The following is a 15,118-nucleotide window of genomic DNA, read 5'->3' as shown; positions in this document are numbered from 1 at the left end:
AGATCCTTTGCCTACCCTTCACCCTGCCCCAGTTCATGCAGGTCTAAAACTGGAGAGTGGACTGCTGAAGTGTGATATAGTCCTTCCCATTAACTTTATTAGTTTTTTGAATCCAGTGTGACAAGATTTTAATGAACTTTTTAAACTCTGTAGCTGCCAAAGCTATGCTATGGATTGGAAGGGCAACTCCCTACCCAGCTTTCATTGCTGTTTTACTTCTCAGTTGAAGACAACTACCTCTGTGAGTAGAGTAGTACTCACCAAAACCAGGGAAGCCAATATCCTGAAGTTTTATGGATGGTATCGTTTCTTTCTAAAGAAAGAAAACAACAAAATCAGATTATAATGTCACAATCTCAGGATAAAGAATTTAGGAAAAATAATTGCTTAAGTGAATCATAGAATAGTTAGGGTTGGAAAGGAAGACAAATGACTCGTAGATCTTACTGAAATTTTTCTTGATGTTTCAGAAACACCTGCTAAAAATGATGATGTGCAGCAGATACCTAATAATAGCATCAGGTATTTAGATTTAATGTGAATATCTCTCTCTGAAAACAGGTGGTGCTTCTGTCATGGCATCTTCTGGGTCTTTGAAAGTGCATAGAGGGCACAGTCTCCAAGCTGGTAACTATGAGTGGTTATGAAGTATGTGTATGCATGTAAATTTAAGCTAAATTAAACTTAAATTATTTTAAACTTCAGAAAATGTTAAAGGTGTAACGTGTGACTTGATTCCCTATTGTAAGACTTGCATATTTCTTTGGGTTTTTTGCTTTGCAGGGTTTTTGTTAGAAAGGCATTGACAGATGGGATAAGTTTAGAAGAGGCAGTGACAGATGAGATAAGTGTCAGAGCATAGGCAGTAATCTTATTCACAGCAGTTAAATGCTGCCAGCACTTTAACAAAGGACACCCACCAGAAAAATCTCACCTCAGGCCATGAAAAATCCTGTACCCTAGCAATGACATGGTGGGAAAAAAAACCCACCACATTTAAAGATACTTCTTTGTGACAGTGGAGAAAAACCCAACACCAGCAGATAAATTTACGAGTGCTTATAATTAAAAATTAATCCAAATATGTTCGTTCCATAGATGTAGCATTTTTGCTTGCCTTGTTTGAACTTGGGTGGAGACTGAGATCTTGAGAGGACCATGGACATCTTTTTTCAGCTTAGTGCTCTGGAAGGACTGATGGTGTTGTGCAACCTGGCCTCTTGCAAAGTGCTTATTTGCACTTGGAAAGCAAAGTTACCTTTGGAAGGGCTAGTTTAACCATTTTCTACAGAACTTTGTCAGAAATCAAGAAGTTATCCATCATGCTGGAGGTGGAATTTTAACAAGAGTCTTCCAGATGCTCCTGAGATCACCCACTCACTTCTCCCTGATTCACACATTTAAGACAGCTTTGCTCCCAAATTGATGTACAGCAAAACACACTGTTGACTTCAGTGGCCTTCAGTGTGAATACCTGTAAAAATGTCCTAATGTTTATTTCCTTGTGTTGTACTCATTATGAAATGCTGACATCACCACTACAGAAAAGTCAACACTAGCCACTGTTCATTCTTTCCAAGATTATTCAGATTAGAAGATTACAAGTCAAAACTAGAAAATCATATGCTTATTTATATCTTGCAAGTTCCTAAATCCAAAACGATTGAGAGTGTTCCTGTATTCTAGGTCCTAAAGGCGGCTATGAGATGCTAACACTTACTTCAGAACCTGGAACTCCTACTAGCCTTGAGGAACCTGGTGAGTACAGAACTTTGCAGCCAGTTGCATCAGGGGACACTAGTATCTCCTGTTGCTTTTTCCTTTCCCTTTTTTGTTGTGATCTTTTCTGAATGTTTATTTTTGAAGTGTTGCCCTTTGAATATGTCAGCTTTACAGGCGTGCTCACGCAGGCACACACACGCATACTAATCTCGGGACTGTGTTACGGCATTGGCTTTCTTTCTGCGTTATTTATTGCACATTTCTGAGAATGGTATCTGCAAAGGGTAGAAAATATGAATAACAAACAGTTGCTGAAAGAAAGGCTAAAGCACCAGTTTCAAAATTAATTTACTTCTTCCCTCCCATATTATACTATCTTTTCCCTCTCAGTGCCACTGCGTTTTCTTTTTTTACTCTTCTCCTGTTACTTATCTTTTTGTCTTCCTACCTTTTCCCCCTTCTTTTTAAGCAATTGTGATATTCTACCAATTCTTTCAGAACGTTATAAACATTCTGTTTTGGCCTGGTTTTCTCTCAAATTCTTCATCCATAATGATCTCACATACTGGTCCTCTGATCCCTCTTGTAAGCATCTTCTACCTCTGTCCACCCAGAACAGTGCCAAAAGCACTGTCTTTGTCCATGGCTCTCTGCGTGCCTTGATTTCTTAGCAGGAGCTTTTGACTGTCTTGTGCTTTTCAAATAAACCTTTACCTTCAAACAAATATAAGCCAGTTTTCTTGTGTCTAATGTGTTTTGGTGGGTTTTTTTGTTTTGTTGGTTTTTTTTTTTGGTTGTTTTTTTTTTGTGCAGTGGTCTTTGGTTTGTTTTTTATTCTCCATGTGTGGTTTTTTAGTTCTCAGGAAAATCACTTGGCTTGTCTGCATCAGGTATGACATCCTGAAACCTTTCAACTATTTAACTCTATAGACAAATTTGCTAGCTTTCATGCTAGCTAGCATTGAGGACATTTCACTTAACTCCTGCTACGTCACAGCATATAGAAAGACTTCAAAAATTATCTTTTCCTTCATGACTGCTCATGACTCTGTATCTGTCCTTAAGATTCTCATTTGCTTACAACTTTAACTATTTGGGATGCAGGTTTTCAATCCTGTGGTTCTGCTGAATCTCTTTTGGCACGGTCAGGCCAAATTCCTTTGAAATACATTAGATAGAATAATTGAGAACATTTTCTGAGAATTATATTTGATGACAATACAGAAATTTCTTCTGTATTGTCTTCCCCCTCCCCCTTTTTTTTTCCCCCCTTTTCATTTTGTTCTTAACATCTGGCTTTGGAACAACAACTTGAAGTCTGACTGTCAGAAAAATGATTGGTTACTTCATGGATATTCCTATGTTTTCATTACAAAAATCTGTCAGGATATTTGCCAACTTTCTATGCTTTTAAAATTTTGGGCTGCATAATAGACTCCTTTGATTTCAATAGCTTAAGTCTGGAGAGATTCCATTATCCTGGAAACAGCTGTAGTGTCTGACAACTCTTCCTGTTGCCCAATCTTGTACGAGCTATCTCTGCTATTTATAATACAGTCCAAGAAAAATTAAAAGTTCCCTTTAATGGTTATTCACATCTGCTGTTGGCTGGATATAAGAAAACATTCTTTGCTGTGCTGAAACTGATACCGTTTTTCCTCTGCACTCCTCTGCCTCAAATATACTTAACAGCAGAAAGTGGTTTAAGGTTAAGAACTCCAATTGGACTGGACAGGCAGGTGATTAAGAGCCTGCTGAGCAGGACAATGAGACTGCAACTCAAAACCTTGCCCAAGCCCAGAAGAAACACAGGTTTGTATTTAGGTCTCCTGTAGTCCAGGGAATTCTGGGAAGTCCCTTGGTATTCATGGATTGAAAAACTGCATGTGAGTGTCTGATACCAGGAAGGGATTGAAAGCTGGAATGCCTGGTTGGCCAGTGAATGGAGCATTAACCTTCTACCTTCTCTCTTAGCTTCACTTCTGATGAGATTAGAATGATTGAAAGAAGGGCTAGAAGAGGTCTTGAGAATTCATCCAGTAGACAAAAAAGTTGCATTTAAGTCAGAATCACTTCATAGAGACCTGTTTCCTGGTAGAAGTTAATCTATTTCTGTTTTGAAATTTCTAGAAATACTTCAGCCTCTGTGGGATTTCCTCTAGTGTTCTAATGATCTGTATCGCTAGAAAGGTTTTCCCACAGTCTAATCTACCTTTTTCATGCAATTAAAGTCTTTTATTACTTGGTCTGTCTCCACTTGACATCATTCCTACCTTTTTCAGCTCAGTACAGGGGATCTGTCAATGTTGTCTCCTCAAGCTTGCCTTTCCCTTCCTTGAAACAGTTCTTCAGTCCCTGTTTTCAGGGCATACTTTCTGAACTTCTGATTTTGGTTGCTCTCTTGCAGATGATATAGGTCACATATAGATGATAAGGTCACATCCTTCCAGAAGAGATTGCTTCATATAAGGCTTTACTAACCTGAGTTAAAGTTGAAAGCCTTGGGAGGTAGTGTTTGCATACACTGCTTCTGTAGTGTTTGCTTTCTGTCACAACATAATGAGATCACTGGCTGTGGTCTGTGGTCTTCTGCATAGATCCTGACTTGACCAGTCTCTCAGGATCTTTTCTGTAGAAACCTTAGTCTTCTACGTGTCCCATCTCTGACTGAGGAATGTACTGTTTGGCAAGCTGAGTTGTTGCTGCTGAATGATTGCTTTCAGAACATCTGGTGGAAGAGTGTGTTTTTATTAAATGGATCATTGGTCATTGAAAACTATGTCTATAGTAACATGTTACTTATTTTAGAAGGGGCGGTAGGTTATTCAGCTGACGTCCCTACATCAGATCGACCTCACAGCGAGGCAGCCACCTATGTTAATATTCCTGTCAGCCCTACTTCCAAAAAACAGCTTCATTACATGGAACTGGAGCTTCAAGAACATAGCACAAGCATAAGAGGTAAGGAAGTCTATAATACTATATAAACAGCAAAGGAATCAGTAATGCAGAATGTATAGGGTATGGGGAATCTGAATTTCTCATCTACGCACAGGCTCTTGCTAACAGCGGAGTTGAACCCTGGTACGTTTGTGAGGCAGTTCTTGTAATTGCCAACTCTTTTGGAAAAGTTTTTTAAGTTATGAGGTTCTATAAGACGATGTATCCCTCTGACAGATGCATTGTATATGCACTCCTTCTGAAGTGAACATTTCTGTGTCTGTGCAGTTTGACAGACAGTAATTTGCTTCGTGTTCTCAAGATTTTCATTGCACATATTAGAACTACACTTATTTTTTTTCTTGATTGGCTTCAGAAACAGGGCTGTGGGTGTAGGTGTACAGGGCTTGCTCCTGAAGATACTGCCTCTGGAGCCATGCAGCAAAAGCTTAAGAATAGAACACAGTGTTCTTCTATCTGCTCTCCGTGAGGATGTGCAAAAGTGCTACAGAGGAGCAGCCAGCCCCAATAGTTTTTTTATTGTTTTTTATTAATTTGTTTGTATCTAGGTATTTTAGTTCTAATTCTTAACTTGGACAATTAGCACACAAACATTCAGTACAGCTACCATGTGTTGTCATTTAGAGATGCATTAGTCCTTCCAGAAAGCCCCCAGTCAGGATCTGGCATTTACTTGCTCACCTTTGGTATTGATGAGTTTTCTATGTATAGTTTTCAGTTACTGAGATTTCAATTTTTATACTTGTAACTTCAGCAAATTTATTAGCTTTTAAATGCAGCACTTTTCTATTTATTTTTTTGTGTGTTTACATGGCTTTAGTTAAGTTATTCTAAGCTTTTCCCAGAATTTAGTGTAGTTCTCTGTATAACATTCCGTTGAGATGTAAAAGTGATGTTTTATCTTTGTTTTAAAGACAGTGTACCAAGGCATTAAGGATGAAGAGATAAATTCCATAAACTGACATAAACTTTCCTAAATGACAACTACTCTCTTAAGCTCAACTTTGAAGATGCCTTTAATGACCATAGATACTTTATTTTTTTCATACTAAAGTTTTTCCAGCTTCTGGAGTTGTATGTCTGAGCCTATACGAAACTCTTTTACTCCTGAACAGACTAAGCAGCTTTTATCTCCCTTATTGCCAGTTATTGAACTAAATTGTCATTCTGTCTGAGGTTGAAGATGGTTGTTCTGGTAAACATTCACAGACTGCCTGATCCAGACAAAGAAGAATCCTTGTCCACTGCCCTACCAAAAGCGTTTTCTTTTCTAATACTAGGAGTTCATTCACTGGACTAGTAGCCTGCTGATGAAGCCTCCTAGAAGTGAGAGAGTTGACTTAAATTTTGGTCTCTACTGGAAGGAGTTGGGGTGGAGATTCAAACCTGGGGCAGAAATACAAGTGGTTCATTTGCTTATTTGAAGAAAACCAGACAGCTGAACTATGCAGATAACAAATATTTTGAGTTTGGGGTTGTTTTTAGTTTTGGTTATCATCTTATTTCCTTTATAAAACTTGCCTTAAGACCAGACCAAGACGATCTAGGAAATCTGAGGAATAATTGTCTCAATAGCTTACCCCTGGGTCAATTCTACCCAGGAATATGTGAGGGGTATCATGTTTTACAGGTTTTCATTGGGTATTTCAGGGAGTGGATCATCCCGATATGCACAGATTGACATTGCAGCCACCGAGACAGCCCACAAAGTGGGAACACAGCATGCTCAGTGCCGGGAGGAACGCTTGCAGGAGCTAGAACAGAAGAAGAAAGGGGCTCAGCAGTGACCTGTCTAGGAAAGGACTTTTTGCTCATCCTAAATTGGTACTAATTTATCTTCCAAAAGGTTCACATTTATTGTAAAAAATACTTGTACAAAATGCTGCCATTGCTCATCGCATTTATACCAGATTCATTCCAATATCTTGATTCCTAATTGGAAAGCTGGTAGCATGAAGCGGGTGTGTGGTCTTTTTATTTAAATTTGGTTGTAAAGTCCAGATTTGTGGGTTGGTTTTTTTTCTCATATGCAATGACAGATGTAAATTACCTTTTTCTATAACTTTAAATCCTGGAGAACCTGGAACCAAATCCAGTGTTCATTAAATGGTGGCATTTTCTTTAAAACTAAAGAACTTGAATGCGTGCAGATAAGGGAATGTGAGTGTGTGTGTGATAAGTGTACACATATGTTTTCATGTGTGCATATGTATGTATGTAAGCACACATTACTGATAAAATATATGTATATATCTGGGTGTATAAAATGTGTAAAACCTCTGTTAATATATTAATAGACTCTTACAAAAGCAAGAAAATTCAGTGCCTGATTTTTTGCAGGCACAGTTTCGTTCAATTTATATGATTATTTATGGACATGCTTAACTTTACCTATGGGTAATTCAGTTTTATACCTCACCAAGAGTTCTGCAGCATTGGCTAAAATTGCTCACATTTAAAAGCTGCTGAGTCAGGGATTCATATGTGTATGCATACAGACAATAGCATACACAAACAAGTTATTTAATTTAATTATGTTTATAAACCAAAGTAATATGAAGGGACATTTTGTGTGCTTCTGTTCTTAAAAATACTGTGTCAAAACATAGGCTTTGACTTCATAGTTGCTGGGTACCTATAATTCTAGGCAATTTTCCTGGAGTTGAACATGTGTATCACTTTGAAATTCAGGTCTCATGTTTCTCACACAGAATGTCTCAAAATGAAGGTACTCAAAAGAAACATTCACATTGGAAAACAGAGACGTTTATTTGTACCTCCAAAACTGTCTCTAATGTAAACCATCATCAAAAGCAAATCATCCACCTTGCCCAAGGAAGTTGTGAATGCTCCAACCCTGGCGGTGCTCAAGGCCAGATTGGACAGAGCCTTGGGCGACACAGTTTAGTGTGTGGTGTCTCTGCTCATGGCAGGGGGTTGGAACTGGATGATCTTAAGGTCCTTTCCAACCCAAACCATTCTATTATTCTATGATTCTATGAATCTAAAGCTTCTATTGAATAATTCTCTGCTGTCCCTAAATAACATAATACCAGTTCTGTGCAAGAGGATGGTATTTTCAGAGATGCTACAAAACTGAGGCACAGCAGGATGTTATGCTGTAATATAGATTTATCCACAAGTCTGTGACATCTTGCTTTTGTACAGTGAAATTGTATGAGTAAAACCTGACTTAGCTTTTTGTTGCATTGTCTCTGTATTTCTTGTGTTCTATGTACTTGTCCTGATACAAGATGTTATTTAAAATAAATGTTATGGCAGAGGCACTAGAATAACAAGGCAGTGTACTTATGAAGAAAACAAAATTTTGGCCTGTGATAACATATCAGCTTTGGCTTCTGGAAGCTATGGGGTATCTTGGGTATTATGACTTTTTGACTGTGTCCTCTTAAGATACAATGCCACAGCCCAATTTTGGTTTTGAGATATGCATTGTAATTTATATAGGTGAGTTTTGTGCCAGTGAGGGTTTCAGTAAAACACTTAGAATGAGAGGTGGCTGCTTGTTTTTGAGGCAGAATTTAACCTAGAAATTTATTTGAATGTAACCTCAGTAGTAATGTAAAATACCAGAAATCTCTCAAAGAAATAAAAATGTTTTCCAGAGTTGATAATTGCCATTGTTATCTGTCCTGTGACAAGATGTGGTTTTCTGTTTATCAGCCTAGCATATTTCTGAAGGGAAAAGAAATACTTCTTGTGATGTTCTGAGTTTAAAAGATTTTTTTGATTTGACAAATGAACAGTGGTTATCTGCTTTGTAAACACATATTCAGTACAACAGGAATGCCCTGGACTTAGAGCTCTTTGGGACCAGGTTTATCTAACTGAACTGCTATGCAAGTAAGCATCTTCCGCTGGAGGACTTGCAGGTTAAATCTCTTGCTATGTGCCTATTTAATATTTAAAATGAATATAGCTTGCCTGATGCACTGAAATGCACCATTTTCCATTGTGGTACATAATGAAGCGGCAATATTTCTGTTGTAAAAATCTATTTACCAGGAAAATATGTTACCCAGGTTCTCTACAAAGGCTGCTTTTCCTGTACATTGCTCAAAGCTACACTGAATCCCGGACTTGCAGCATGGGTAAGGATTTGACACAACAGTAAAAGTCACCAGGTTGCTGCTGGCCTTACAGGAGGAGCCATACTTCTAGAAACATGTTTTTTCAGGTTGAACGGGGCTGTGAATCTGTGCATGCACACGGTTCTCTGTGCACATGTATTTGTGTATGTCACAGTAACTTCAGCTGGGCCTAGCTAGATGGGTGGATATAAATTTGTACTTATAGCCTTTTTAATGTAAATGTAATTATCATAATGTCAACATAATTGCTTCTCTTTTGTTACTTCACTTGACTAGAACAAATAGAACAGGTGACTTTCACTTTTTTAAATTCACTTCATATTCTCATGCACTAAATTGTATTTAGGAGGCTGAAGCAGGAGGCCAAACCTTACAGTTGCATCCATCAAAAACAGGCTGATTGTTAGTTTTGTGGTATCTTGGAGGCCTCCTTGTCAAGTTATAGGCTTGATATTTCTGCTGAGGAAACTAAATTTTTCTCATTTGAACAACAGGAGCACACAACAATGGAAAATTTTCCTAAATAAACAAAATAATGTGCCTCCAACTTCCAGCAGTGAACTGGGGAAAATGGAATTCAAACTATAATCCTATGAGCAGGATTATGTAGCTTCCAGGGGTTAACTGAAGTACTGCTTTTAATGCACAAATAATTACAGGTTTATTTCCACACCTTGCATAAAACTTGTGCATAAGTAGTCTAAAATACAGCTCGTAATTGCTATAGGATGATTCCAGATTTGGAGATCTGCAAAAAACCCCCCAAAAGATCTCCCCCATTTTTGGAGATAAGTGTGGCTTGTAACTTCTGCTTGTAAAAGCGGAGGCTTTGCTCATTTTTATCTTAGCATTCTACCAGTCAGATCCCCTCCTGCTCTTGCGGAACTAATCACCAGAACAACAAAACAGTATGAGGTGGCTAATACTTCTGTAAGATGTTCTTGAAGTACTCTAACATGGCAGAAGTGCCAGTTTGGGGACGGTGCTCTCAGGAATAAGAAAACACGCTGTCAGCAAGTGCAGTGTTTGGGCATAACCACTAGCGTGATGTGTATGTACCTCTTTCTTTCTGGTAGTCCTACTCAGTAGGTTACTGCCAAATGGTACTACTACTTCTGTGTGTTTTATGGTGTTGCTTGTAAGCTGTTATGGGACATTTTTATGTGCAAGCGTTTGCGTGATGGAATTTCTCCAAGTTAATATGTGCTGCAGGATGGAGGGCTGGAGTTTGGAGGCATTTAATTGCCCAACAATACATATAGTTGTCTGCGGTTTAATAGCACTCTGGCACCTAATGGTGGAAAATGCCAATAGGTGTCTTTAGGCACCTGGATGTATGTGAAAATCTGCCCCGAGAGCTGTTTTTAGCAGATGACTTGGAAAAATTCCTCATTTTCCTCTCTGCTGTTAAAAAAATTAATTAGTGTAGCTTGAAAACCTATATTTGAATTTGAATTACAAGTGATTACATTTTTTATGAGATGCTGTAACAGGCACCCTTTGGTAAGTACCTTTTCTAGTTTGTCTGGGATAACGCACATACTGTTGCTAAAATGACCACAGGAATAAGATACAATGAGTTACTACTCATTTCTGTTAAAATTACACGGTTTTGGTCAGATGAAAGTGCTGTTATGTTTTTATGGCACCTTTTGTCTGGGAAGGTCCTTGGCTCTCATTCAGCCAGTCATACAAATTTTATTTTTGCAATCTAGTTTGAAAAGAAATCTTAATTTATCATCATACAGCAACAAGAACAAACACAGCGGAGTAAGGATGGATGAATCTGAAGTTAACAAATTTGTAAGGGGTAGCTCTGCAAACGTGTCTTTTAGTGTAGCTGAACTCAGCGCTGGTGAGACCTCACCTTGAGTACTGTGTGCAGCTCTGGCCCCCACAGTTTGAGGAGGACATAAAGGTCCTTGAATGTGTCCAGAGGGCAGCAAAGCTGGAGACAGGGCTGGAAGACATGTCCTGTGAGGAGCGGCTGGGGGCCTGGGTTTATCTGGTTCAGAGAGGAGGCTGATGGGTGACCTATTGGCCTCTACAGCTTTCTGAGGAGGGGAGGTGGACAGAGAGGTGCTGATCTCTTTTCCTTCTGATCCAAGGACAGGATGGCTGGGAATGGCTCAAAGCTGCACCAGGGGAGTTTAGACTGGACTTTTGGAAGCATTTCTTTACTGAGAGGGTGGTCAAGCCCTGGGGGAGGCTTCCTAGAGAGGGGGTTGATGCCCCAAGCCCGTCAGTGTTTAAGAAGCATTTGAACAATGCCCTTAACATGCTGTAACTTTTGGTCAGCCCTGAGGTGTTCGGGCAGTTGGAGTAGATCACTGTTATTGGTCCCTTCCAACTGAAGATATTCTGTTCTACTCTATTCTAAAGATTACAGGCTTCAGGGTAGCCTCACTCTGAGGCCCAGGACAATGATGATCAGTTGGTTACAGATTAGAAGTAACTCTCCTATGGACTTTTTGTTTTGAAAGGCTGGAATGTAAGTGAGAGAAAAATACAGGTAATTCACACCCTAGATTCTGATACAGTAAAGAGCTTTATAAGACACTGGACAGGTTCAGGGAAGTGCGGCTGCCAAGTAAACTTTGAGTTTAGTAAAAACTTTAGGGTGAATGAAAGTTAACTTTAAAACTTGCTTTCAAACATTTGTCTGCATCAGAGCATCTAGAAATAATTCAAATGTATTATCCCACTGTGTACACAGAGGCGTATGTAACATCACCGTTCTACTGAAATAATAAGTGTCAACTTATTTGAGGAATGTGCAGTGGGGGGGTGGGATCAGAAAGCAGATTTAGCATGACAGTAATTTGTCTCTACATTACATTATACTGTTGTGAAATCCCTAAAAAAAAATAATTAAAAAAGCCCTAGCATCTGCTATTGTATAAGTTAAATTTTACTCGTCTGTGGGCTGAGCTGGGAATTTATGGATAGTTCCTATACAGAAAATAGAGCAGATTGCATGCTCGGGAAGGAACCCGCCCTTTGACTCCCAAAGTTTTATTATGTAATAATAGCATATACATCATTCATTATATATTATGCTCAAATTTGTCATACATCCATGTCTCTGCTACACTTGGAAGATGCAGGCTTTGGCCTGCCTTTGGCCGCTGTAACACTTTGTCCTTTTACTACCAACAGTCAGCAGTACCGGACACTGGGAAGCCCAGGAAAAATTCATGTTGGGAATCTGATGGAGAAGTAGGTAGGTGTCAGCAGAGAGCTGGAAAGTGACAGTTGTCCTTTGCTGTTGTGCTGTCAGAAGGGCAGCAGCAGGGTGGCAGAGGAGTACATGAGTCTCTAAGATGTAGTTTGTGCCAGAGCTGGAAGCCTCCTGGCTGCTGTGTTGCTTCTTGTACAAGCTGTGGTTGTAGCAAGGAAGTGGAGTTTCCTGGAGCAGGCTGAGGCTGCAGTTGTGTCCTTGGTTAAAAAGATGTGCTGTCACTGTGTCTACCAGGAATGGGGTGGAAAACGTGGGATGGTTGAATGCCGGTTAGTATGTATGTTGGGTAGGGGGTGGTGGGAGCTGGGCGCTGCTGTGAAACAGAGAGCACCCTAACTTGCCATGAAGGTGTACCCAATTCTGTGTCCAGCTATACAGCGTTAGTTATAACAGCTAGGACATTTCCTAGAGGTGAATCAGGTCTACTGAAAGCCCAGGAACTGATTTTAGGTGAATTTTTGCCACCTGCGCTTCTTATGGTGAATGCGTGGTGCTGTGACCATATGTGATAGTCCCAGGTGGGCTGCATTGGAGCTTTGCTGACACTAGATACTCTTTTCCAGTGTCAAGCCCTCCTTTACACTGAAAACATTCAACATGTTTAGACCCTCCCATTGCTGTCCACTGGTTGGGGAACAGTTGAGGTGCAAGTCAGAGCCCGCAGTTGGCCACATCTTCAGTCTGGACTGTGCCAGGGCCCCTGCTTGTTGATACCTTCTGACTTCAGGCTTCTGACTGTCTTATTTGGTTACACTGGTTGTGCTTCTTTTTATTTTGAAAAATTCTAGCATGGCTGTTTATACAGTTGGCAATAAAATGAGAAGGAAAACAATTCCTAAGAGCATCTCTGGAAAATCATGTTCTTATCCTGAATTAAGAACAAATAATGAATGAAACCTTTGTTCTGCAGAGCTCATTCCTCTGCAGGGGAATGAGGGTCAATGAGGGTCAGTTTGCACAAGACCTGCAACAATCAATCAGTGGTAAGGGTTTAGAAGCACCAGCAAACTGAGGCTGACTCAAGCATTGTCTAAGACGTGTATCCCTTATAGATCGTGGTTATTAGCTGCTTGAAGAAGGGCTTAGAGAAGGGTAACTTGCGTGTTCCAGGCTGCATTTACGTGTGTAAGGTGTTCAGGCTGTTGGAATGTGGTTTTTGTGTAAGAACCTGTGTCAGTTTGGTGCAGATTAGGAAAAAGGTATAACCTGAAAAATTTGTAAGAAAAATGGAGAAGAACTTACTGCATTTCCAGTGGTCTGCTGCTGAACTGACATGAGCAGTAACCCCTGGTTCCCAAGTTCTTGCCATGGAAGTCTCTCCTTTGGAGGTGCCACTTTTTGCACACAGTTCTCTCTCCCCTTTTGTTTTCTTGGAGTTCGAAATGAAACAAATACTTGATTATCAATGGCCACATTCACTGGTATGAATGAGGACTCTCTACACTGACTGGGCATACTTGAAATTGTAAACGAGAGTCGTAGAACTTGGATCAGAATTGAGGAATGGAGAATGGACTCTCCCTATTGAAAGACCATTTAGTTAATGGCTCTGGTTTGGATGTCTTCTTGAACTAGAAACTGAGATTTGAATTGTGAGGTTAGGCTCCCAGATCTAATGACAAGCAGAGCAAATTACTGGGTTTCATACACAGGTTTCCAGTTCTCAGTGTGTTTCTTCTTAAAATGATGTAGGTCCCTTCCCTTCTTAAAGTAAGTTCCCTGGAAAATTATAACTACAGAAGATTAGGTGGCTTTTTATTTTAGTAGAAGGCTTATTTCAAAGTGGTTTAGCACTCACTTTGCCCTATACCTGGTGATATAAAGATCACCAGATTTATGTTACAGTAGACAAGTTATTGAGAGGTGACCTTTGGGATTGAAAACAACAAGTTTTCTTAAAATGGGTATGTGCAGCCTTTTGATAAGCAAACATGTCAGTGAAGGAAAAAACCATCTCCATGTTATATTGATGTATCCATTGTTCTCACATTCACATGTTAAACATTAATACCTGTGTACTGTTGTCTTTTTAATTTGGGAGACTGCTCTTTTGTTGAGTGGTAGGATAATATACATGAAGATTTGGATATGAAAGTGCATTAAGGGCTATTGATAATAGCTATGTACCAGCTATGGCTCAACTTGAAATATTTACTGTGGAGGTAAGTTTATATATTTATTTTGGCTCAACTGGATAGATTTTATGAACGCTTCCATTTGATGACCGTGGATACCAGTAGAAGAAATCCATAGTGTCTTTTTCTTCGTAGATTAACAACATACTTCCCAAAAGGTGCTGTGTGAATGGCCTGAAATGCATGTTAGCTGTGTGTTGGATTTGGGAATGTTGATTCTGCTATTTAGAAGCTGTTTGCTAGATAACATGTTATCTAACATGCAGAAAATGTGGTCTTTGTCTTTCACAGCTCCCTGTTCTCTGTTACAAGGATAGGTCTGTTCGTGTTGAAAGCAACAGTCTATTCTATTACTCGAGTTTTATTTACTGACTTTCATTTCATGACTTTATTTCTTCTAGTCTCATTAAATGATATGGAAAGAAAAAATTCATTTAAAAACAATTTTAGAACTGTGTACTAAGCCTGTGTACTTCTTACTGGTAGATTTTTTTATGTGAAATGGCACACTTTTAAACAAACCAACCCACCCCAAACCTGAATACCTCTCTGAAGCAGTGCCAGATGATGACAGGGAAGGTCTGGAGATGGTGAATGTGTTGTGACCCAAGCACGTGAGCTGTGTGTCACCGCTGCCTGGGTTAGTCCTGAGCTGAACACTGCACTTGGGCGCTTGACCCGTGACCCAGGTTAGGGCCTGCAGAGTTGTTCCCTGCAGCCTGACTTCTGCACACCGCTCTGGTTTCTGGGCACTGCGGCACGCTGCACCCTGGCTGGGAACCTACATTCTTTCACAGTGTAACTGCACTAATTCATCGAATACTGAACTGAAACATGGTGAGTTAGGATCCTGCCTGTGCTCTTTGGGGTCAGTAGGGTGAAATGCCTGAAGAAGCAGAGCTGCAGACCCTGTGTGCTGGGATCTAGGCAGCATACACACGGGTATG

The 15,118-nt window shown here is 39.7% G+C and overlaps 1 protein-coding gene across 1 annotated transcript; it reads left to right on the top strand.

Moving 5' to 3' along the window:
* The first annotated feature begins 567 nt into the window (after positions 1 to 567).
* LOC104403447 lies at positions 568 to 6,826 on the top strand. Its single transcript, XM_010011586.1, has 4 exons — positions 568 to 627; positions 1,687 to 1,758; positions 4,531 to 4,683; positions 6,334 to 6,826. Exons 1-4 carry the CDS (start codon positions 576 to 578, stop codon positions 6,468 to 6,470), a joined length of 414 nt encoding a protein of 137 aa, XP_010009888.1. The 5' UTR covers positions 568 to 575; the 3' UTR covers positions 6,471 to 6,826.
* Positions 6,827 to 15,118: the final 8,292 nt, after the last annotated feature.

The sequence above is a fragment of the Nestor notabilis genome, unplaced genomic scaffold, assembly GCF_000696875.1.
Source record: "Nestor notabilis isolate BGI_N333 unplaced genomic scaffold, ASM69687v1 scaffold8543, whole genome shotgun sequence".
In the NCBI taxonomy this organism is placed as follows: domain Eukaryota; kingdom Metazoa; phylum Chordata; class Aves; order Psittaciformes; family Psittacidae; genus Nestor; species Nestor notabilis.
This window is presented reverse-complemented; position numbering and strand designations above follow the sequence as displayed.